At 41.8% G+C, this 25722-nt stretch overlaps 1 protein-coding gene across 1 annotated transcript in view; it reads right to left on the reverse strand.

Annotated features, from left to right (window-relative positions):
- The window catches only part of cfap54 (cilia and flagella associated protein 54), a 296945-nt gene that overhangs the window by 229938 nt on the left and 41285 nt on the right, over positions 1–25722 (reverse strand). The window contains exons 9-12 of the mRNA XM_043713181.1: positions 9470–9668; positions 5870–5965; positions 2625–2737; positions 2415–2538 (exon numbers count right to left, since the gene is read on the reverse strand). Coding sequence (XP_043569116.1) covers positions 2415–2538; positions 2625–2737; positions 5870–5965; positions 9470–9668 — 532 coding nt within the window. The remainder of the gene's footprint in view (positions 1–2414; positions 2539–2624; positions 2738–5869; positions 5966–9469; positions 9669–25722) is intronic.

The raw sequence follows: 25722 nt of genomic DNA on the forward strand, positions 1-25722 counted from the left end.
GGATGGGAGGGTGGGTCGTAGGGGGGCGTGGACCTGACCAGGTAGTCACGGAGGGAACGGTCTTTGCGGATGATGGAAAGGGATGGGGAGGGAAATATATCCCTGGTGGTGGGGAAAGGGATGGGGAGGGAAATATATCCCTGGTGGTGGGGTCTTTTTGGAGGTGGCGGAAATGTAAGAGGTGAAACTTTATTGCTGGAACAGCACAGCAGGTCAGGCAGCATCTAGGGAACAGAAGATTCGACGTTTCGGGCACATGCCCTTCTTCAGGAATCCTGAAGAAGGGCATGTGCCCGAAACGTCGAATCTTCTGTTCCCTAGATGCTGCCTGACCTGCTGTGCTGTTCCAGCAATAAAGTTTCAGCTTTGATCTCCAGCGTCTGCAGACCTCACTTTCTCCTCGGAAATGTAAGAGACCATCACATAAATGTATGCTGAATATTTTCCAACCTTGAGTCTCTTAGACTATTAGTTCAGATAAAATAGACAATTTACTCTTGAAGAAACTTGTTTTCTTGAAACAAACTGGAGTATGCTGTCAAAACAGAACAACTCATTTAACAGAATGACACCACCCTTTAAAAGCCTACAAAGCATGCTTGCTTACTGGAAGTTTACTGAATTATTGCGATTTCTGCAATGTCTCAGCGGTCAGTTGAGGGTACAAATGAGAAGGGTCTCTGCCAGAAAGTTCTATTTAAGCCAAATTTGCACTTTTACTTAAGTGATTTAAAAGTTGAAAAAAGTGTGGTGCTGGAAAAGCACAGCAGGTCAGGCAGCTTCCCAGGAGCAGAAGAGTCAATTGATATTTCAGGCAAAAACCCTTCATCATTCCTGCTGAAGGGCTTATGGCCGAAACATCAACTCTCCTGGTCATAGAGTCATAGCGACGTACAGCACGGAAACAGACCCATCCATGCCAACCAGATATCCGAACCCAATCTAGTCCCACCTGCCAGCACCAGGCCCATATTCCTCCACACCCTTCCTATTCATATACCCATCCAGATGCCTTTTTATGTTTCAATTGTACCAGCCTCCACCACTTCCTCTGGCAGCTCATCCATACACGTACCACCCTCTGCATGAAACAATTGTCCCTTAGGTCTCTTCTATAAATTTCCCCTCTCGCCCGAAATCTATGCCCTCTAGTTCTCGACTCCCTGACCCCAGGGAAAAGACTTTGTCTATTCATTCTATCCATGCCCTTCATAATTTTGTAAACCCCTATAAGGTCACCCCTCAGCCTCCGACATTCCAGGGAAAACAGCCTCAGCCTATTCAGCCTCTCCCTGTAGCTCAAACCCTCCAACCCTGTCAACATCCTTGTAAATCTTTTCTGAACCCTTTCAAGTTTCACAACATCTTTTCAATAGGAAGGAGACCAGAATTGCATGCAATGTTCCAATAGTGGCCTAACCAATGTCCTGTACAGCCACAAATGATCTCCCAACTCCTGTACCCAATACTCTGACCAATAAAAGAAAGCGTTACAAACGCCTTCTCCTTGGATGCAGTCTGACCCCTGCTGTGCTTTTCCAGTACCACACTTTTCAACCCTGATCTCCAGCATCTGCAGTCCTCACTTTCGCTCAGATGGTGTAAATCAAGGACAGCAATTATGTGCAAATCCTCTGCATCTACTACTTAGTATGTGTTTTTACATTGATAATGTGGACCTGCTGAATAACCAGAATATTTGATTAACCAGCACACTCCTAGTCCCATAGGTGCTGGTTAATAAAAAGTTTGCTGTACTGTGTATATTTTGTGTCATGCAGCAAGTATGATATGATGACCTGATTGCCACAAGTTTTTTTTAAGATTAGATTACTTACAGTGTGGAAACAGGCCCTTCGGCCCAACAAGTCCACACCGACCCGCCGAAGCGTAACCCACCCATACCCCTACATTTACCCCTTTACCTAACACTACGGGCAATTTAGCATGGCCAATTCACCTGACTTGCACATCTTTGGACTGTGGGAGGAAACCGGAGCCCCCGGAGGAAACCCACGCAGACACGGGGAGAACGTGCAAACTCCACACAGTCAGTCGCCTGAGGCGGGAATTGAACCCGGGTCTCTGGCGCTGCGAGGCAGCAGTGCTAACCACTGTGCCACCGTGCCGCCCATAAGTTTATTGAGCATTGAAATCCTATTCAATAACACTACTTTACTAGAACCAGCAGCACGTTTTTTAACTCTAGAATGCCATTCATCTACAAGATGCTAACAAACTATAGCTGCACATTCCCCTCTCATCTGTGCAATGATCATTGCTTCACCTTTTTACACTTCCATCTTCAACTACACTTGTTTCCTCAACTTATTTACCTTGCCTGCCAATTTGAAATCTCTACTGTCCAACGATGTGGAGGCATTCTTCTGCTATAAACTCCTAAGATCACTCACCTATCGAGCAGTTTGCTCCAACAGGAAGACCATGCTTGGGTTTACGTGGTGAAACAAATGGTTCCATAGCAATCAGTAGATCCAAATCAAGCTCATAACTCTTCCAGGCCAGATTTTCATTTTTCTGAAAATGAATGAAAAAGTACAATCTTGAAAGAAAAGCAGGAGATTCAGTTTACAGCTCACTGTGTTTATCAATACAGGCATTACCCTTAAGAAACTGAGAAGTGGTGCAACGATGATATCGAATACTTCCAAGTACTCATAGCAGAATGCCGTCTTTGCAAACCTTACAGCAGCCTCCACGCTTACACCATCCTCACCTATAAACATCAAATGAAAAGAAAAGGTTAAGAAATATTGCATAAGTATGTGATATTTTTCTTCATTCTTGTTGTGTTTGAAAGTTTCTAGGAAGTTGACACAACTACATGACTTGCTAGGTCACTTCACAAATTATTTAAGACTAAACTTTGACTGGAGTCACAGATGGGCCAGCAGATTTGTTTTTCACAATTATCCGTAATATCATGATTATTTTCACTATATTTCCAGATCTTCTGAACATAATTCAAATTCGTACAGAGCTATGCTGGGTTTGCAAAGAATCATTGCATTATGAAGTGCAGAAGGAGCTATTTGAATTCAACGAAAACTATCTTGAATTGAATGCTAACCTGAAAGTAACCATATAACCACTGCTGGCTGTTGTAAAAAAAAAAAGTCTCATCTGGTTCACACACGTCCTTTAGGGATGGAAATCTGCCAACCTTTATTTAAAGTGGAAGGCAGGAGGTTGAGAGGTGGCGTGAGGAAAAATGTTTTCACCCAGAGGGTGGTGGGGCCTGGAACATACTGCCTGGGAGGGCAGGCGAGACAGTAAAATTTACAACCTTTAAAAAGTGCTTGAATGAGCACTTAAAGTGTTATAACATTCCAGGCTATGGGCTTAGTGTGGGAAAGTTGTACTGGTGTAGGTAGTAGAATATTTTTGGCAGTATAGACTTAATGGGTAAAGTACTTTGTCTGTCCTTTATGATTCTATGATTCTAACCACTTAGTCCCAATGCCCAATTATTTCCATACAAATGATATCCTTCAAGTATTTATCCATTTTCCTTTTGAAAGTTCTTAGTGAAGCTGCTTCCACTAATCTTTATAGTAGTGCATTTCAGAACATAAAAACTCATTGCATATGTACTTTTACTTTATCTCACAGTCTTAAAGATGCACTTTTCAGTTAATGGACCTTCTGCCACTGCAAGCAGTTTCTCCCTATTTATTTCAGTCCTCACCATTAACTTCATTCTAGTGTTAAGAATGTGGGACTTTATCCACTTAGTCTGAAATGCCTTTTTCAAGGTGAAAGAGAATCTACTAGACAGGGAGACGGTAATCATATGGAACGTCTAACCAGAGAGAAGTCCTTGTGACCTGGTTGACCCAGGACAAGAACCCCAACCTGAAACTTACTGAAAGGTAAGTGAGTTTTCACACCTCAACACAGGAAAAGAAATGGCCGCTTTTTTGGAGATAAAAACAAAAACAAATTCTTGCTGTGCAAAACAAAGATAGTTTGTATTGTGTGAACACCAAGTAGAATGCCTTGTTTTCAATTCAAAATGAAGAAGACAAACACAATTAGACTTTGGAGATTTAAGGAACAAGAAGTTGCTGAGATGGCCCTTGCTGTGTAAAGTCCTTTCTGGAATAGTCAGGCTGAAAAGAACAATTTTCTAATGACAATGGAAGATTTGATCTGAATCTACTGGAAATCAGGGAGTAACCTGGTGCTTAATTTCATTATTCGCCACATCTGCCTGAAGAGCAATGCACACCAAAATGAATTGAGATGTTTCAGACGTGCATTAATGAATTAAGACAAGATTACCTTTTCTTTAGTTTGGTGTATTAGTTGCCTGTTAAGTGATGTTTAGTTTATGTTGTTTTTGCTTCTGTCTTACAGTAAAAATTTTAAATTGTTAAATCTCATCTTAACACAGGGAAATTCATCTTATTATTGATATTGATTTTTATGAGATTTCACTTATCTTATCGTAACACGAGCCACAGACTCCCTTTCCTCCTCACTTTCTAAGGCTAAACTATGTTCACAACCACAACATTCAATTTGAACCAGAATTTGACCTTTAATTTAAAGCCTATTTAGTTCAACCACCTTTGGTCAACTACCTTCACAATCTCTTTATATACCACCGTCCTAAATTTGCTTTCTAATTTCTCTGTACAGTATATTACAAAGTTAAAATTCTGTAGAAGTGCAACTTGTTTCTATTGTTAATCACCTTTTTCACACAATACACACTGACTGATAATCTACTCTTTTGCCTCCCATCTGTACCAGAAATAATAAAACTCAAATCCTATGAGCAGAAATCACCATCCAGGGATAGGCTAAGAGCCAGAAACACTGTCAAAATAGTATCGGTGGGTGGAGTGCCTGTCATCTTCCTGCTGGAAAATCAATGCCTACTTGGCGTCCAACTGGTCCCATGTGGCTAAATGAAGAGCTACCTCCTGTCTCTGCTAAAGAGGCCCACTTCACATGAGGAGTCTACCAGGGTAATTATGCAAGTTCTTGTTGAGGCATCTCCTTCGCAAGTGTTCTTTGATCCTCAGAGGTGATAATAGCAGTATCTGTCCTCAACAGCTCCCCTGCTACATTACCAAAGCCTGCTCGAGTATCCAGAACCCCCAAAATTGTAAAATATGAGAGCACACACTATTGATGTGATGCAACATCTGCACTGGCCACCACTAGCAAAGGCATTGCTGAGCATGATGAGCTGGTGGGGGGAGTGGGCAGGTCACCATCTTTCATAGGGACAGCAGTCCCAATTGTAGCCATTTAATTGAGAGCTGAAAATGTGTTGCTGGTAAAGCGCAGCAGGTCAGGCAGCATCCAGGGAACAGGAGAATCGACGTTTCGGGCATAAGCCCTCTTTAATTGACAACAGCAGGAAAATATAGCCCAGGATCCTGCTGCCCACTAAAGTAGGATTGCTTCCTACTATCAAACCCATAGTGGAGAACCTAAAAACATGGTAATTGCATTGTCTGGTATCTCTGTAAATGAATACAGATAGGTCTTGTGTGTTTTCTTGCCATCCGATGACTTCACAGAAGGTAAGTTACCCTAATAATTTTAATTGTTTACATGCCCAATTTCCTCTCACCAGGTGGGGCTAATACCCATTCTATCTATAATGAATACTGAATTCTGGGAATGCTGATAATGCAAAACTAAAATATATAGCAAGATATCACAAGTATTTCAGAAATCAAAGTTTGCAAGTATTACAGCTACTGAATCATCAAATTTAAGCCACATGTTTAAAAACCTGTCTGAAATTTGTAAGTCTTCCATCACATTTCTTATCCTAAATTCTTTGGCACATAGAAAAGAACCACAAATGTAGCACAATAATTCTCACCTGCAGCTGCAAGTTCTATAAGGGAACTTGACTTGATTAACCCACCAATTGGGTCTGTGCAGGCAGGTGCATTCAGTTGAGTATTACCAGCGCCACCTTAAAAAAAAACACAAGTTTCAGTATCTTTGCCATTTTCACATGTGGTTGTATGCAGCCTAAATTCGATGTAAAAAATACTGAACAAAGATTATTTCCAAAAAACGTGTCAAAATACTCTTGCATTGTTGCCAGAGAAATAGATTTAAAAGCAGAAACGGTATGTTTCTTCCTTATTCATTCATGTGTGTATCACCAAATGAAACACCATTCATTGCCCATTCCTAATTGTCCCTGAGGCCATTTCAGGAGGCACTTAAGAATCACCCACATCTATGGGTGTAAGTCATATCAATGCCAGAACACATAGCATTAACAGATATCCCTCCCTAAAGGACATTAGTAAATCAGATGGGTTTTTACATCAATTAATAAATTCATAGAGGTCTACAGCACAGAGGAAGGCCTTTCAAACCAAGTCAGAGCCAGTCAAAAACAAGCACCTAACTGTTCATATCCCAGACATTCTAATTCTATTCTGATTTCCAATACTCAGCCCACAGCTTTGTATGCTTTGGCATTGCAAGTGCACATCTAAATATTGCTTAAATGTTGAGAGGGTTTCTACCGCTATCACTCTTACAGGCAGTGAGTTCCAGTTTCCCACAATACTGAGTGAAAAAAAATCCTCACAATGCCTCTAAACCTTCTGACTGTTATTATAAATCTATGCCCCTACTCTAGTCATCGATCCACTGGGGTAAAAGTTCCTGTTGTCTGCCTAACTACACCTGTCATAATTTTATGCTTCTTAATTCCTTTATCCCTCATATTCTTTGCTGCTCAATATGTTTTCAATACACAACCTTCAGGATAATTGTAACTAGTTTCCCCTGAACCTTTGTGACCTCTTTGACAGTAGCTTCCATCATTCTCTGTGGTCAATAGCTGTTGACTACGATACAATTTAGTTGGCCAATTTTCTGTCATACCAGATTTCTCCTGTTCTATCCAATTTTTGGCCTATGGTCATTTGACCACAATACTCTATTCCTTGAATAATAAATGCCAAAATTCTACTTGCTTTCCTCGTTGCCTGCTACGCCAGAATACTGAATTTTCTGCATTTCGTATACAACACCCAGATCTCTCTGCACCAAAGCACTCTGACTTTTCTTTCTATTTGGATAATAAGTTTCCTTTCTGTTCCTCCACCCAAATGGAAAACTTACACTTCTCACATTAAACCTCATTTACCAAATTTTGACCCATTCTCCTAATCTATCCATATTAATTTGTAAATTTCTTATTTCTTTATTGCAACTTACCTTCTCACCTATTTTAGTGTCATCTGTAAATTTAGCTGTCGTACTTTCTATCCCTGTGCCCCAGTTATCAATATAGATTATAAATAGTTTGATAGAAATCCACACCAGTTACATCTTGCTAACCAGAAAAATACCGGTTTATCTGAACTCTTATCTGTTGGTTAGCTAATCCTCTATCTAAGCTAGTATATCTTAATCCCATATGATCTTACCTTAGGTATTAACTATTTGTGTGGCACCTTATCAATTTTTTGCTCGAAGTTCATATACATCTGCAGGATTCCATTATCCACATCTTCAAAGAACTGACAAATTGGTCAAACACAATTAACCCTTCATAAAACCATACTGACTCTGATGGATTGTAATTTGACTTTCAAAATGTCCTGTTATTACTCCCGTAACAATTTTGCAATGACATGTTTAACTGTTATGTAGGTTTCTACATTCTGCCTTCTTCCCTTTTTGAATAAGAGTTTTATATTCAACCTACTGGAATATTTCCCACATCCAGGGAATTTTGAAATATTGTCAGCAATCGATCCAATGCCTCAACTGCTATTTCCTTTAAGGTTTTAGGATATAGGCCGTCAGGCCCTGGGATTTTGTATACCTTTAAGCCCAATAGCTCTAGGTTACTCCCTTTATATAACCTCTGCATTATTTGTTATTATTTGTATGGGACTAGCATCCTCCACTGTGAAAACTAAAGCAAAATAGTGATTTTATGACCCCCATCATTTTATAGTCCCCACTAGTAACTCCCCAGTCTCATGCTGCAATGGACAACTTTCACTTTCGTATCTTCCCTATATTTACGCAAGCTGTTCTTATCCATTTTTTATATATTACTCCAGTTTTCTTTCATGGTTTATCTTCACTGTTTCTAGGAGTTTTTCATAACACATTCTTGATGGTGAAACGTTTCCCAATCTTTCAGCCTACCTTTGCAATATTATATTTACATTAATAGCAAGGCAAAGGTGTTAAATATAATGTCTTCCCTTCTCCTACAACATTGCTTCCTTAGAGTCATGGAGATGTACAGCACAGAAGCAGACCCTTTGGTCCAACTCATCCATGCCAACCAGATATCCCTACCTAATCTAGTCCCATTTGCCAACACTTGGTTCATATCCCTCGAAATCCTTCCTTTCACATACCCATCCGGATGTCTTTTAAATGCTGCAATTGTACCAGCCTCTACCACTTCTTCTGAAAGCTCATTCTATGCATGTACCACATTCTGCATGAAAAAGTTGCCCCTTGAGTCTCTTTAATATCTTTCCCCTCTCACTGTAAACATATGCCCTCTAGTTCTGGACTCTCCCACCCAGGGGAAAAAAACCTTGCCTTCTTGTGCAATCCATCCTCGTGATTTTATAAACCTCTATAAAGTCATCCCTCAGCCTCCAACACTCCAGGGAAAACAGCCCCAGCCTATTCAGCCTCTCCCTATAGCTCAAACCTCCAACCCTCGCAACATCCTTGTAAATCTTTTCTGAATCCTTTCAAGTTTCACAACATCCTTCCTTCTGGATTATATTTTAATTGATAGCAATCCAGTATCTCCTGAAATATCTGCCAGAGCTTTTTAGTTACCTTTTTAGTCTTCTTACCCATTTCCATCAAGGTCAAATCTGTCCTCTTAGCTATGTAATTATCTTCATTTAATTCCAGAACACTAGTGTAGAACTCCAGTTTCTCACTCTCCAACTGAATTTGAAATTCCAGCATGCTATGATCACTCTTTCCTTGAGGATCCTTTACTATGAGATCATTAATTAATCCCACCTCATTACACAATACCAAATCCAGAATGGCCTGCTCCCTGGTTGGATCCACAATGATTCACCAGGCTCTCAGAAAAAAATCTCTAATATACACAATAAACTCTCCCTTGAGGCTACCCTTACCAATTTGATGAGTGGGTTAGAATGCTTTCTACAAATAGCAATTTGTAGATCAACCATCACCTCATTGAATGGTGGAAAGGACTCAAGGACATAGATGCCCGCCTCCTATTTTTTATGTTCCTCAATCTACAGGCAATTTGTACCAACTATTTATAAACCTAAAAATGACTACAGGTTCTTCTCTGCCCTGTGCCCTTTTATTGTTCTGCCCTTCATAAAAATAGTCATCATGACAGAAAAAGCTAAATAGTACAGTAATTATTACATTATAAAGAAAACACAATGCAGTGTAATGTTAATGTCAAACCATAATAACACACCTGAGAGGATCAGCAGTCCTGCTAGGAAAAGTTCAGTTGTTACATCAAATATTTCATGTTCAGGAGGAAAAGGAGGCCTAGTCTGTAGAACACGTCTACTACGAGCTGACAAGGCCTCTGTAATGGCAAGGAACTGGGCTGCACTGCCATGAAACATTTCTGCCAAAAGATGTTCTGTAGTATTGTGTGGCCAGGGCAACTGTAATAAATTAAAGGAGAACATTAATCGGGACTAAAACAACAAACATTGCACCAAAACAAATTGTTTTAGCTGGTGATCTATGTAGCCTTAACAAGTTAATTTTTTGATTTGTTATGAAGACTGGGATTGAACACTTTCTGGTCAAAAACAAGTATTTAACGATTCCAATCACATTTTGCAGCGCTTGGCCCTTAATCTTCCTAAGTGGACAGCTAATACTTCTTAAATGTTACAAAGGTTTCCCACTAGTCTCCACTTGAAAATGTTTTTTTCACACATCTCCTCTAAGCCACCTGTTCCTTACATTAAATCTTTGCCCCAATCATTAATTTCTCCATCACAGGGAAAAGTTTCTTCCTATCAACTTATCAATGTCCCTCCTAATTTTATACAATTCAACAATTCATGGGCGGCACGGTGGCACAGTGGTTAGCACTGCTGCCTCACAGCGCCTGAGACCCGGGTTCAATTCCCGCCTCAGGCGACTGACTGTGTGGAGTTTGCACATTCTCCCCGTGTCTGCGTGGGTTTCCTCCGGGTGCTCCGGTTTCCTCCCACAGTCCAAAGATGTGCAGGTCAGGTGAATTGGCCATGTTAAATTGCCCGTAGTGTTAGGTAAGGGGTAAATGTAGGGGTATGGGTGGGTTGCGCTTCGGCGGGTCGGTGTGGACTTGTTGGGCCGAAGGGCCTGTTTCCACGCTGTAATGTAATCTAAATCTAATCTAAATTACTGCCCCTCTCAATGTCCTCTGCTAAAAAAGGAAAACAATTCCAGATTCTCCAATCATGAGGCAGAGAGTAACATGTCTAAGTTTGTCGATAATACAAAGCTAGTTGGAAACACAACTTGTGAGAAGGACATAGATAGACTGCTAAGGCATATAGACAAGTCAATGAGTGGTCAACAAGTTAGCAAGTGGAGCATAACATGAGAAGTGTGAGGTCACTCAGTTTTATTGTATAGGGGATTCCCAATTTGCCATAGCTTCGGCCTTATGTTGTTGTGTTGTCAGCCTTCTGTGCAACACTGGAGCAACTTATGCAACCTCTGAGGTTCGGTGAGAAATAAGAAGTGCAGCAACACCATCAGAACAGGAGAAACAGCAGCAACACCCAACAGCAGTTGCTTTCTCTAGGGCCATATGGGTGGTCAGAATGGATACAGTGCAGATGCTCAAAAGGAGGGAATACTGCCAGCACAGAATGAATAAACAGTGGAATCAGTGAATTAAATAGTGTCTCAGGAAGCTCAGGCTTTTACATCAAATCATTGCTGATATCTTCAAACTCCTTAAAAACAAGCTACCCTTCCCAATCAACCAGCTGGCCATGTATTCAAGTCACCACAGACCTGAACTTGTTTGACTCTGACTTCTTCGCAAGTTCTTCTGGTGACCCTTGCAGCTTTTGGTATCTACTGTCCACACATATGTCTCATAGGTGACCAATATTACGTTTATCAGAGACTTGCACTTGCTGCTGACGAAGACAGTCAGAGTCAGAGGTCTCACTCACTTTTGTAGTGCTAGCTGGATTCCCACACAGACTGCATACAAGCAGCAGTCAAGACACAATCAGTACAGCATATGTTTATATTTTGCTAATTCTATCAATGTCAGCTGATCTGTGACCACTGGATTTTTTTTCATGCAGATCTGTGCAAGATAACCTGGAAGCAGCCACAATTCTATCTGTGCCAGTCACACCTCCAAGCACAGAAAGATGACACTTTCTAGCACTAACTGAACATGAAATACTACATTTTAGCTTTGGTGCTACAGCATACACTTTGGTTAGATTAGCACTGGGGACTAGATTTTCTTTCAATGTCCCATACAACATCAAGTAGAATAATTATGTAAAATAGGCAGCAAGGCTTACCTTCACAACCTTTTTTGTTTTTGTTTCTGTTTTTGTTACCTTCATGTGCCTCAACAACTTTCTCACTTGCTGTCACCAGGACAACCCTTCCCTATTCACTGCACATAACTGTCGGAACCAAGTTGAATAGGATAAACAGCCAGGTTTCTAAGTTTAATGCCACTGTCACCCCATCAAAAGAAAGATGACAGAAGCATGTTGGATCAAGGAGTAAACATCTTGCCTCAGGCGACTGACTGTGTGGAGTTTGCACATTCTCCCAGTGTCTGCGTGGGTTTCTTCTGGGTGCACCGGTTTCCTCCCACAATCCAAAAATGTGCAGGTTGGGTGAATTGGCCATGCTAAATTGCCCGTAGTGTTAGGTGCAGGGGTAAATGTAGGGGAACGGGTCTGGGTGGGTGCAGGTCGGTGTGGACTTGTTGGGCCAAAGGGCCTGTTTCCACACTGTAAGAAATCTAATCTAATCCAAATAATGAATATTGGGAGAGAGTCCTGTTGTAGATCTCTCTCCCAAACAGACTCATGACATAAATATTTAAAACAGAAATCTTCTGCGCTTCTCCTTTCTGTTCTCCCACACATACACACACACCACCCCCCCACCCCATGCAGAAACTGCAACTGTGAGCTTGAAGCATTCTCTTAGTGATGAGGGTCCCACAGGAGCCTACCTAACTCCAAGTGAGATATAACAAAGAAAACAGATTAGAGTTACAGCAGCATCTGAAATGGTGAGTAGTTACCATTCTATCACTACTTTGCTTTTAAACTTCAGACTTCATGAAGTCAGTCTTTACCCATATTTTAGATTTAATCACAAATCGAGGCATCAAACATGCACTATTCCTAACTCTACAATGCAGCACCGGTTCCCAAACTGCCATTTTATATTCTCCAGTAGCAAATGAACAAAACTAATTAATGAACCACAATTTTAAGGACACCACAACTGAGAGAAAGGAGGCTTAGAGTTGTAAATACTTGTTATTTAATGTTCACTTTTAACGTTAAAGAATAAAATTGATACTTTTGTTAAATAGTGGAATTTGGGTAGATCTCTGTTACTCATACTTTAACAGATTACGGGGTGAGGTGAGCTTTTCTGTGTGTTTGGTTTAATTAGCAGAAGAGTTTACTGCCATGTCGTAACAACAGCCTTTTGATAATAAAGTGATTAGTATCATGCAAGAGACTAGGGTTCAGTTCTCCAAAGGGAAAATGTTGCTCCATGTTTTGTTACCCATTAAAGGTAGGGACAGTTTTCCCAACACTTCTGATCTTTAGTTGTCCAGTTTCGGGTGTGGGGGCAGGTAGGGAAGGGAACATTCTTGTTAACCTATTCGTGGCCTGGACAGAGAAACCTGAAGTAGGTCCAGGTGATTGAGGAGTTTGCTAGGCTTGATAGTTCTGAAGAGGGGCAGTGTTCACTCCCAGGAGTCCTTGACGAGCATGTGCACAGTATCCAATGGTATATTTGAGGCTTTCCATAACTGATGGGTTCAAAGTTTGAGAGAAGATTTGTAGCTCGGGTGCTCGTTGTTGTGGTTCTGTTTGCCGAGCTGAGAATTTGTGTTGCAGACGTTTCGTCCCCTGTCTAGGTGACATCCACAGTGCTTGGGAGCCTCCTGTGAAGCGCTTCTGTGATCTTTCTTCTGGCATTTGTAGTGGTTTGAATCTGTTGCTTCCGGTTGTCAGTTCCAGGTCGATGTGCTTATTGATTGAATCTGTGGATGAGTGCCATGCCTCTAGGAATTCTCTGGCTGTTCTCTGTTTGGCTTGTCCTATAATAGTAGTGTTGTCCCAGTTGAATTCATGTTGCTTGTCATCTGTGTGTGTGGCTACTAAGGATAGCTGGTCGTGTCATTTCGTGGTTAATTGGTGTTCATGGATGCGGATCGTTAGCTGTCTTCCTGTTTGGGTCCAATGTAGTGTTTTGTGCAGTCCTTGCATGGGATTTTGTACACTACTTGGTTTTGCTCATGCTGGGTATTGGGTGCTTCGTTCTGGTGAGTTGTTGTCTGAGAGTGGCTATTGGTTTGTGTGCTGTTATGAGTCCTAGTGGTCGCAATAGTCTGGCTGTCAGTTCGGAAATGCTGGCAGTCAGGATGGCTTCGACTGCGTTATCTTCCTGGACATTGCCTTTTTATTGCATTAGTTAAGCTTGCTTTAAAGTCTTGATTTTCAGTTGTGGTGTCCTTAAAATTGTGGTTCATTAATTAGTTTTGTTCATTTGCTACTGGAGAATATAAAATGGCAGTTTGGGAACCAGTGCTGCATTGTAGAGTTAGGAATAGTGCATGTTTGGAAACTAACATGATCAGCAAGCTCCACTCGGTCTGACTTGGTTCGATAATATCTTAGTTGAGCATCGCATCCACTTCCATCTGGACCGGAGTGGCTTTGAAAGGATTAAGCCAGTAGGGGTGCTGTTTTATTGGAACAGCATTCCCTCTGTCTACATCATGCATAAGAGCATTAGTCCTCCCCATCTTATTCCTGCATATGTCCTCATATTGCTGCAACAAATCTTTCAACTGCGTTCCTTGCTCCTGAGACAGATGGTTTACTAACCTACCCACTCTTAAGGACTTTCTCATTGTTTAACATGTTTTGAGGCACATCAAACTCCACAACATCTGGATTTGATTCCTCACTCTGTGGGGCAGTAACGAACACCTGTTTCTTCAGTTCATTCTTTCTATTATAATAAGATTTCAACATAATCACATGACATATGCAATATAGTTTTTTCCTATCCAGCATCTTCACCAGATCGCTTAATTTGATAGAGACCACTACGGCTAACAATATACTAATATTTCATCCCCAAGAGAAAATGTCTGAATTTCAGAGTTTTACCTGCCACCTGATTCATTCTATGCTGTGCCCGCTTCAGGTGTTCGGCTAACTCACCTACCCCATTTAATCTCTCCCTCACCTCTGATACATAATCCAAGTGTGAGATCTCTGACTTTGGTCCTGTCAATTTCCCTTTAATTAATTTCAAAGGCCGTCCTACTTCATGTCTGAATATTAACACAAAGGGAGTAAACTGAGTAGATTTGTTTGGGGCATCTCTCAGGGCAAACAACACAAATGGGATACCTTTATCCTAATCATTCGAGTAATCCTGACAGTATTCTTAATATGGTCTTCAGGGTCTGATGCCACCTTTCTAAAGCTCCCTGGGATTCAGGATGATACAAACTTGATTTAAACTGCTGTATACCTAAGCTATCCATGACTTCCTTAAACAGCCTACCAGAAAAATTAGACCCTGACTAAATCTCTCTGGGTAGCCCATACCGCATGAAGAATGTTACTAACTCCTCTACCACCTTTTTTGCCTTAATACTTCATAATGAAATTGCCTCCGGAAATCTGGTAGGCACATCCGTTATGGTTAGCAAGTACTGGTTCCACTTTTTGTTCTCAGGAGGGGACCTACACAATCAGTCATAACCCTCATGAAAGGTTCTTCGAATGTGGGAATTGGCAATGAAAGGTGCTAGTTTTATAAGTGTCTGTGTCTTACCTACCATTTGGCACATATGACATGTACAGCAAACGTTAACCACATCCTTGTGCATTCAATGCCAATAGAAATGCTCTTGTACCTTAGCCCAAGTCTTCAGTACACCTAGGTGACCTCCTACTGGTAATTCATGTGCTACCCGTAACACTTCCTGTCTTATGCTACTAGCAATCACAACCTGGTGCACTTCTAATCATTTCTCCTCTGCACTAACCTGCTGTGGTCTCCATTTTCATCTTAGAATTCTATCTTTAAGATAATAACCATCAGGAATATTCTCTGCCTGCTTTTCTGTGTGTGCACCAACATATATATCTTCTATTGTCTCGTCTTTCTGTTGTAAGTCCATTAGCCTTTCAGAACTAAACCCTTCTGCCTGTTCAGGTTTTTCTGCACCATTACGTCAAACAGGATGTCCGCTAACTGAACCTCAACTCCTTCATCTTTCTCTTTAGTTTTTGCTTCGTGTTGTGACATATGACAGTGGGATCTTGTTACTACACAGTCTGGGAAAATTCCAGGGTATTTTTCTTTTAACTCCTCAGTTCCCTGGTCTTGTTGTAGAGAAGCCTAAACAACAACACTCCCACCTTGGATCCTGCTAAATCATTTCCAAGAATAAACTGTATTCCTGGAACTGACGTTCTGTCAATCACACCTTCTGTTACTTCCCCAGTCTTGAGTTGGCACTCTAACTTGATCGCACTAGGGGAGTGCGAAATTTCTGTCCACCTATCCCACAAATTACCACTCTCTCGGAAAGTGAGAAAGTGTGCAAATACATTCATCTCTTACTATTTGAGACTAGTTAGATCCTGGTATCTCTCAAAATTATAATTTCTTTCCCTTTACTCCCTGATCTTTGAGTAAACTTTACCTCCAGAGGTGAATTCTTTACAGAAATTATACACTAACTCCATACCTAGCCCCAACCTAGGCTGTGCATTCTCCTGCAGCTCCTTGATTTTTCCTGGGGTATCCTTTACTACTTTGACTAATGCTACTGGCTTAGCCTCTTTTACCACACCTTTTCCCACAGTGTCTTACTTCAACGACCAGCACTGTGACTTTAAATGTCCCACTTTCTGGCAGTGAAAATACCTTTTCCCAGCGCTTTTGTTAATCCACTGGCACTGTAATTTTATATGTCTCACCCCATTCACCACCTTTCCACCTTTTGGGCTTCTTTACCAGTGTTCCCTACTCTTTGTTTCGTAGTGAAGGATGCCCCCTTCTCCCAATTTCTATCCCTGACAGGATGAAATTCTTACAGGTAGCTAAATTTTGCCTTATACACCAATGTATATTGATCTGCCATCTCTGCTGGTCTTCTCACTTCTTGAACTTTCTGTTCAACTCTCTCTCCATTTCTCTTTCTCTTTCCCTTTCTTCGCTCTCTCTTTGCTCAGCTAAGAACCTTCTCTTTCTTTGTTCTCTCTCTCCCTTTATTTCTAAACTCCATTTTCCTCAATTGTAATTTAAGTATTTTCTGATTCTACTGTACTTGTCTGCTTCTCTGACACACCGAAGTGTTTGAGTAACTTCCTTACAATTTCAGCTTTACCTTTGTCCTTGGTTAAACCCAATTCTAACCACTTAGCTAATTCTAAAAGTATGGTCTTTCTAAACTTTCTTGGCAAATTTAGGAATCATCTTCAAACCCCTGAACCTCTTTAGCATTTTTACAAGCCATTTCTCTGATATTTAATTTAACCAACCACAAGTAATCAAAATTACACAAATTGTCTCCTCTTGGTCTTATATAAAGATCCAGGACACTAATTGGCAAGTGCTTAAATCTGCTGGGATCCTTCGTATCCCAAATCTGTTCAAATCTGACCAAATCTCAGACTGGATCTGTCTAAATGGGTCTAAATCCTGGACAAACCCCCAAACTGTTACAAGGTGGTAAAACCTTCTGCTAATTAGGCCAACCACACAGAAAAGCTCCCCTTGCCTCGTAATCTGTTAGACTATGAGTGACAGAGAATTATCCAAATTCCACTATTCCATAATAATATCAATTTTATTCTTTAATGCTAAAAGTGAACATTAAACAACAACTATTTACAACTCTAGACCTCCTTTCTCTCAAAGATTTGTTATCTACTTCCCACTCTAAATCAAAATACTGATCCAATAAAGCCCCTATTAAATTTAAGCAACTCAATTTTCAAAACCAGGCAGTCTCTATCTTCCTCTGTTTGTAGATCTTCCCGGGTCATCTTCGGTCTTTTGCTGCAAAGATATTTCATATGAAAAAGGTACCTTTGACTGAGAGTTTGGTGAATAACAGTCTTTCAATGGCAGCTGGTGCTCTTTCAGGCAAACTGTCTAAAATGCCTGTTTCTTTTATACTCCAATCATTGGTTCATCTCATTCATTTGATATTGTCGAAACAGTAACATTCAAATTTGATTAGGTTTTAGTATCTTGGGGCATAATTTAAACTGAATAGTTAAATTCAAACTATTGTGAAAACAACTGCAGTATCTAGGTGACAGCTAAATGTTACATCTTTCAATTTTCCAGCACACTCTGTGACTATTGCTCAGTCAGATGGCAGGTGCTTGCCAGCTTTCACTCTCTCTCAAAGGTACAGTACACGCCTTAAACTTCATAACACAAATGAATAGCCTCTTTACAGGTACTTAATAATTAACCAATGAAGGCATCCGCACCTATCCGCTCACCTTCACACAATCCCTCCACTTATATAGTTAATGTCAATTTATGGAAATTACAACTACCAGTGAGCTGATGACAAACCATTCCAGATTTTCTGAGATTGTCCTGAAATTTGGATTCCAATTCTGTGTCCAGGCATGGGCTTTGGTAGCCACCAAAGTATATGCGCACACATGGCCTGACATAGGTTGGTAAATTCATCTGAGAATTGTCTGGCTTTCAAAGGTGGATAATTGTGGCTGGGTGTGGGTTGTGGCAGTGGCAGCACTCAGACGTGACTCCAGCCTGGGGAAAATGGTGCTGGAGAAATAGTAGTGGGGAATAAGGAAATGGCTGATGAACTGAATAATTATTTCACATCAGTCTTCATTTTGGAAGATACAAGCAATATCCCAAACATTCAAGAGAGTGAGGAGGCAGAAGGAGTAAGGTGGCCATCACCATGAAAAGGTGCAAGAAAAACTGAATCGTTTGAAGGTGGATAAATCACCTGGACCAGAAGGACTACACCCCAGAGTTCTAAGGGAGATTGCTGATGAAAAAGTGAAGGTGTTAGTGGTGATTTTTCAGGAATTGCTACAGTCAAGGATGGTCCCAGAGAACTGGAAAATCACTAATGTGACACCCCTATTTAAAACATGAGTGAGGCAAAAGACAGAAAATTACAGACCGATTAGCCTAACCTCGGTCATCAGTAAGATCCTAGAATTCATTGTGAAGGATGAGATTTCTGAATGAACAGGTTAGACCAAGGAGGGCCAATGGATGTTACCTACCTGGACTTCAAGAAGGCCTTTGACAATTTCTCAGCAATAAATTAGAAACATTTTTTAAAAAAGCAAGTTCCCGATAACAGTCCTGCCAACTCAGGCTGTGCCAACATCTAGCCTCCCAGACCATGCCAGGCTTCACCCCAAGGCTCTCGAGGCCAGGAGTCTTCATTGGCTTCACGCCAAGGCGGAAATATACACTTAAACCAGAAGTCTGCAATTACTTCACTCAAGGCTAAAGAATGGAAGGCAAGAAGAAAGAAGGGGAAAAAACACTAAAAGAGAGAAAAAAAAACAAATGGAGTAGATGAGCTCTGGATGATGAGTCCTACTCCTCTGCCATCTTGACAGTTGATGATGCGACAAGTAAGCAGGCTGCTTTGTCCTGGATGTGTTGAACGTATTGAATATCATTGGAGCTGCACTTTTCTGGACAAATAGAGAGTATTCCATCATACTCCTTACTTGTGCCTTACTTGGATAGGCTTTGAGGTGTCAGAAGATGAGACACTTACTGCAGAACTCCCAGCCTCTGACTTGCTGTTGTAGCTACAGTATTTACATGATAAGTCCAGTTCAATTTCTGGTCAATGGGTAACCCCAGGAGGTTGGTAAAATCATTGAATATGGTTAGAAACCCTTTTGCTTGTGATGGCTACTGCCTTGCAATTCCGTGGTGCAAATATTCTTTACCAACTATCAGCCCAAGCCGAGATGTTGTTCAGTTTTTGCCAAATATGGACATGGACTCCTTCAGTGCCTGAGGAGTACCAAATGGTGCTGACCATTGCATAGTCATTACTGAATATTGCTATTTCTGACCTCATGTTGGAGATAAGATTATTGATGAAGCAACTAAAGAAAGTTCAGCAACTAAAGAGTTAACCATGCTGAATGGAAACTATGGAAACTAAACATAGGTATTGATGTTTTGAGTTACGTCTTTTATGAGATCTGTTTTAACATAGAACATAGAACATAGAACAATACAGCACAGAACAGGCCCTTCGGCCCACAATGTTGTGCCGAACATTTGTCCTAGCTTAAGCACCCATCCATGTGTCTATCCAATTGCCGCCTAAAGGTCACTAATGATTCTGACTCTGCCACTCCCACAGGCAGCGCATTCCATGCCCCCACCACTCTCTGGGTAAAGAACCTACCCCTGACATCTCCCCTATGCCTTCCACCTTCACCTTAAATTTATATCCCCTTGTAACACTCTGTTATATCAGAAAATGCCTCTGACTGTCTACTCTATCTATTCCCCGATCATCTTATACACCTCTATCAAGTCACCCCTCATCCTTCGCCGTTCCAATGAGAAAAGGCCTAGCATGCTCAACCTATCCTCGTACGACCTATTCTCCATTCCAGGCAACATCCTGGTAAATCTTCTCTGCACCCTCTCCAAAGCTTCCACATCTTTCCTAAAGTGAGGCGACCAGAACTGCACACAGTACTCCAAATGTGGCCTAACCAAGATTCTGTACAGCTGTAATATCACTTCACGACTCTTGAATTCAATCCCTCTGCTAATGAACGCTAATACACCATAGGCCTTCTTACAAGCCTGTGGGAGTGGTAGAGTCAGAATCTTTGGTGACCTTTAAGCGGCAATTGGATAGGTACATGGATGGGTGCTTAAGCTAGGACAAATGTTCGGCACAACATGGTGGGCCGAAGGGCCTGATCTGTGCTATATTGTTCTATGTTCTATGTTAAGTTTGCAGATGATACAAAGATAGGGAGAGGAACAGGTAGCATTGAGACAGTGGGGAGGCTGCAAAAGGATTTGGACAAGTTAGGAGAGTGGGCAAAGAAGTGGCAGATGGAGTACAATGTGGGAAAGTGTGAGGTCATAAATTTTGATTGGAAGAATAGGAGCATGGACTATTTGCTAAATGGGGAGAAGTTTCAGAAGTCTGAAGTGCAAAGAGACGTGTGAGTTCTAATGCAGGATTCTCTCAAGGTAAACTTACAAGTTGAGTCAGTAGTTAGGAAGGCAAATGCAATGATGCCATTTCTTGAGAGGACTTAAATATAAAAGCAGGGATGTACTTCTGAGACTCTACAAGGCTCTGGTCAGGCCACGTTTGCAGTTTTGGGCCCCATATCTCAGGAAGGATATAGGGCCCTGTATTGTGTTCACAGTAGATTCACGAGAATGGTCCCAGGAATTAAAAGTTTCACATAGGAAGACTCTGGGTCTATACTCGATGAACTTTAGAAGGATGAGGGGGGGAATACCGAATGGCCTGAGAGAAGTGGATATTGGGAAGATGTTTCCATTGGTCGGAAAGAGTAGGACCCAAAGGCACACCCTTACAGTAAGAGGAAGACCTTTTAGAATGGAATAAGGAGAATCTTCTTCAACCAGAGAGTTGTGAATCTATGGAATTCATTGTCACAAAAAGCTGTGGAGGGCAGGTCATTGAGTACAATTAAGACTGAGATAGATAATTTCTTGATTGTCAAGGGGATTAAGGGTTATGGGGAGAAGGTGGGAGAATGGGCACAAGAAAATTATCGGATATGATTAAATGGCGGAGCAGAATCAATGGGTCGAATGGCCGAATTTCTTCTCCTATGTCTTATGATCTTAATTGCCAAGGTCTTTTTTCCTCAGGGTACGGGAGTCCAAAACTAGAAGACTTAGGTTTAAATCGACAGGGAAAAGATTTAAGAAAGACTTGTGGGGCAACCCTTTCGCAGAGAGTTTGATTTTTCTTGTCACATGTACCCAAGTACAAAAAGTACAAGAGTACAGTGAAAAGTGTATAATGTCACCACACAAGACACAATCTTAGGTAACGTACCTAGGTACAGAATCTTAAGAACGAGGTAATAAGAAAGAACAAACTTAAGAATTGGTGCATATATGGAATTAGCTGCCAGAGGAAGTAGTAGACATGGGTACAATTACAATATTTAAAAGATATTTGGACAGGTACATAGCCAGAAAATGTTTAGAGGAACATGGGCCAAATTCTGGTCGGCCATGGATGAACTGTCCGAAGCACCTAATTCCATGTTATATAACTCTATAACCACCTTTGCACACTCATTGTTTCTGCCTAAAGATACACCACAGGCCTCATCTCTTTCTGTTTTGACTAATTCCTTTCTCCACTTGTCTAGCCCCTTCCCAATTACGTCTGTGATTTTCTGATGCTTTATGTCACTTTCAGAATTTTCAGTTCGAAGGTCCAGGCACCTCCTCTTCACCATGGACGTGCAATCCATTTATACATCCAACCCCCATTAGGGAGGTTGCAGGGCCTGCCACTTTTCCCTGAGAAAAAAAATGTCTGAACCGTGACTATCCTCCACCACCTGGTCACTATGAACAACTTCCGCTTTAACTTCTCTCATTTTCGTCAGATCAAAGGTGTGGCCATGGGTACCCGCATGGGTCCCAGTTTTACCTCTCCTTTCATGGAGCACGTGAACATTGCCTGTTCCAATCCTACTCAGGTCCCTCTCCACAACTCTTTCTCTGTTATTTCAATTACATAATAGGTGCAGCTTTTCTTTCTTGTTCAGAATTGGCAAACTTGATTAACTTTGCTCACAATTTCTCACTGTAACCTTCACATGGCCCATCTGTCTCCTCCCTTCCTTTCCTCAACATATTTGTTCCCATTTCTGGGGATAGCCACCAATATCCACAACAAACCCATTGATTTGGACTCTACGTCCTTGCACCCTGCTTCCTGCAAAGACTGCATTCCACTTTCCCAGTTTCTCCATCTCTGTCATAGATGATGTTATCTTCTGCAGCAGGCCTCAGAAATGTCCAACTTTCTCCTCAACCAAGGACTCCCCACCTCTGCAGTTAACAGGGCCCTCAGCCAAGTCTAACCCATTTCCTGAACATCTGCACTCACCCCTTCTCTTCCTTTCCACAACACCAATAAGGTACCAAATTGGTCCTCATTTTCCACCCCACAGTATCTGCATCCAAAGGATCATAAGCTGCAAGTTCAATCAACTCTAACATTATGCCATTACCAGACATACTATCATATCTTGTGGAATCAGTGGCCTCCAGTTGCTGCAGCAGCAGAAGTGGTGAGAGCAAGGACCAGGGGGCTGCCAGGCAAGTAAGTTTTCATCTTAAATATTTACCTTGTGAATAGGCGGAGCAAAGGCTCAACAGGACTGTATACAGACACAGGCATTGCTGTGCACATGAACTGAATAAATATCAGTTGTGGCTAAACCCAAGGCACTACATGTGTAGTGTCTCCCACCTGTCCATCTCCGATAACCCCAAAAAAAGAGAGCGTGTATGGAGGGTTAGTAAGGCTTTTTTGGTGTTTTCATTTATTCAATATCTCTTGGCAATTTAGAGCAGAAGGGATGGAGGCTAGGACAGATGCATGCTTCTCTTGCAGGATATGGAAGGTAAGGGTCACCAGTGGAGTCCCTGCTGACTTCACCTGTGAGAAGTGCACCCAACTTCAACTCCAGACCATGTTATGGAACTGGAGCTGGATGAACTTCAGATCACTCAGGAGGCTGAGAGGGTGATAGAGAGGAGTTATGAGGAGATTGTCACACTTACATTACAGGATAAAGTTGGCTGGTTGACTGTCAGGAAAGAGAAAGGGAATAGGCAGACAGTGCAGGGTCCCCCTGTGGCCATTTCCCTCAATAATAAGTATACAGTTTTGGATATTGTTGGGGTGGGGGAGAAAATCACAGTGGCTAGGTTTCTGGCACTGAGCCTGGCTCTGTGGCTCAGAAGGGCAGAGGGGAGAATAAGAGAGTGAGAGCAATAGTGATAGGACATTAAATTCTAAGAGGAACCGACAGGAGATTCTGTGGTTGCAAGCGAGTGGAATGTTGCCTCCCAGTGCCAGGGTCAGGGAGGTCTTGGATCAAGGCTTCAGGATTCTTAAGGGGGAGGGAGAGCAGCCGGAAGTCGCAGTACACATCGGTACCAAAGACAAAGGTCGGGAAACGGAGCAGGACCTGAAAAGGGAATATAGGAAATTAGGCTGGAAGGAAGAAGGCAGGACGAGCAGAGCAGTAATTTCAGGATTGTTACCAGTGCCAAGTGCGAGTGAGGCTGGGAATAGAGAGTGAGTGCAGATGAACATGTGGCTGCAGGGCTGGTGTAGGAGGGAGGGCTTCAGAAATGTGGATCACTGGGATACCTTCTGGGGAAGGTGGGACCCGCACAAGGACTGGTTGCACCTGAACTGAAGAGGCACCAATATTCTGGGCGGGAGGTTTGCTGGAGATCTTCAGGAGGGTTTAAACTAGCAGGGGGATCAGAACCTCAGTTATGGATCAGATGATGGACTAGGTAGTGAACTTTCACATAGAGAGTCTGTGAGGAGGGATAGGTACTTGTTAGGTCAAAGGTACAGTCAGTGCAATGGGTTGAAGTGTGTCTATTTTAATGCAAGAAGTATCAGGAATAAGGGTGACAAGCTCAGAGCATGGATCAGTACTTGGAACTATGATGTTGTGGCCATTACAGAGACCTGGATATCACAGGGGAAGGAATAGTTGTTGGATATTCCAGGGTTTAGATGTTCAAAGAGAATGTTGGGGGAAGGTAAAAGAGGTGGAGGAGTAGCATTGCTAATCAGGGAAATATATCACAGCTGCAGAAAGGGAGGTCGGCGAAGAGGGTTTGACTATAGAGTCAGTGCAAGTGGAAGTCAGAAACAGGAAAGAAGTAGTCACTTTATTAGGAGTTTTCCACAGGCCGCCTAATAGCAACAGAGACACGGAGGAGTGCATTGGGAGGCAGATTTTGGAAAGCTGCAGAAGTAATGGGTTGTTGTCATGGGTAACTTTAACTTCCCTAATATTGATTGGAACTTCCTTAGTTCAAATAGTTTGGATGAAGTAGTTTTTGTCAGGTGTGTCCAGGAAGGATTCCTGACGCAATATGTAAATAAGCCGACTAGAGGGGAGACCATATTAGATTTGGTGCTTTGCAACGAACCATGCCAGATCTCTCAGTGGGATAGCAATTCGATGATAGTGATCACAACTCCCTGACCCTTAGTATTCTTGCGGAGAGGGATAGGAGTAGACGGTATGGGAAAGTATTTAATTGGGGGAGGGGGATTTACAATACTATTAGGCACGAACAGGGGCACCTAAACTGGGAACAGACGTCCTCAGGGAAAAGTATGACAGAAATGTCAAGATTAGGAAATGTTTAGGAAGCACTTGCTGATAGTGGGGCAAACCTGTCCTGCACTGAGCCAAGAAAGGGATGGTAGAGTGAAAAAACCTGAGGTGACATGGGATGCAGAACATTTAGTCAAGAGGAAGAAGGAAGCTTATTTATGGTTGAAGAGGCAAGGATCAGACAAGGCTTTACAGTGTTACAAGGTAGTCAGGAAGGAACTGAAGTATGGACTTAGAAGAGCCAGAGTAGGGCATGAAAAAGCTTTAGTGGTTCGGATTAAGGAAAACCCTAAGGTGTTCTATACTTATGTGGGGAACAGGTGTATGGCCAGTGAGGGTAGGGCCAAATAGGGATAGTGAAGGGAACTTACACCTGGAGTCGGAGGAAGGAAGGGAGATCCTTAAGAATACTTTGCCTCAGTATTCACTATTGAGAGGGACCTTCACTTTTCGGAGGACAGCGTGAAACAGACAGGATATGCTAGAACAGGTTGATGTTAGGAAGGAGAACATGCTGAAAATTTTGAAAAACATAAGGATAGATAAATCCCCTGGGCAAGACAGGATATACCCTCAGTTACTACAGGAAGTGATGGAAGAGATTGTTGTGCCTTTACATATATAGATAGATATATCTTCCAGATGAAGCAGATTTACTTGTATTCCATTCAATACAGTTTACTATATTCACTGCTCACAGTGTGGTCTCCTCTACATTGAGGAAATGAACTGCAGGCTGGGCAACCACTTTGCAAACGCTTATGTTCTATCCTCAAAAATGACTCCAAGCTTCCAGCTGCCTGTCACTTTAACACACCAGTGTTCTCTGACCAACATCTGTATTGGCCTTGCTACAGTACTCTAGCAAAGCTCAGCACAAGATAGAAGAACATTATCTCAGTTTTACTTGGGGACCCTGCAACCTGAACACCTTTTTTCCATATCCTTTACCCACACCCTTGTCACCATATGGGCTGCTTTCAACACACCTAACCCATTTTCACTTACTTACGGTTCC

This window comes from Chiloscyllium plagiosum, chromosome 23 (assembly GCF_004010195.1).
Source record: "Chiloscyllium plagiosum isolate BGI_BamShark_2017 chromosome 23, ASM401019v2, whole genome shotgun sequence".
NCBI classification, from domain to species: Eukaryota; Metazoa; Chordata; class Chondrichthyes; order Orectolobiformes; family Hemiscylliidae; genus Chiloscyllium; species Chiloscyllium plagiosum.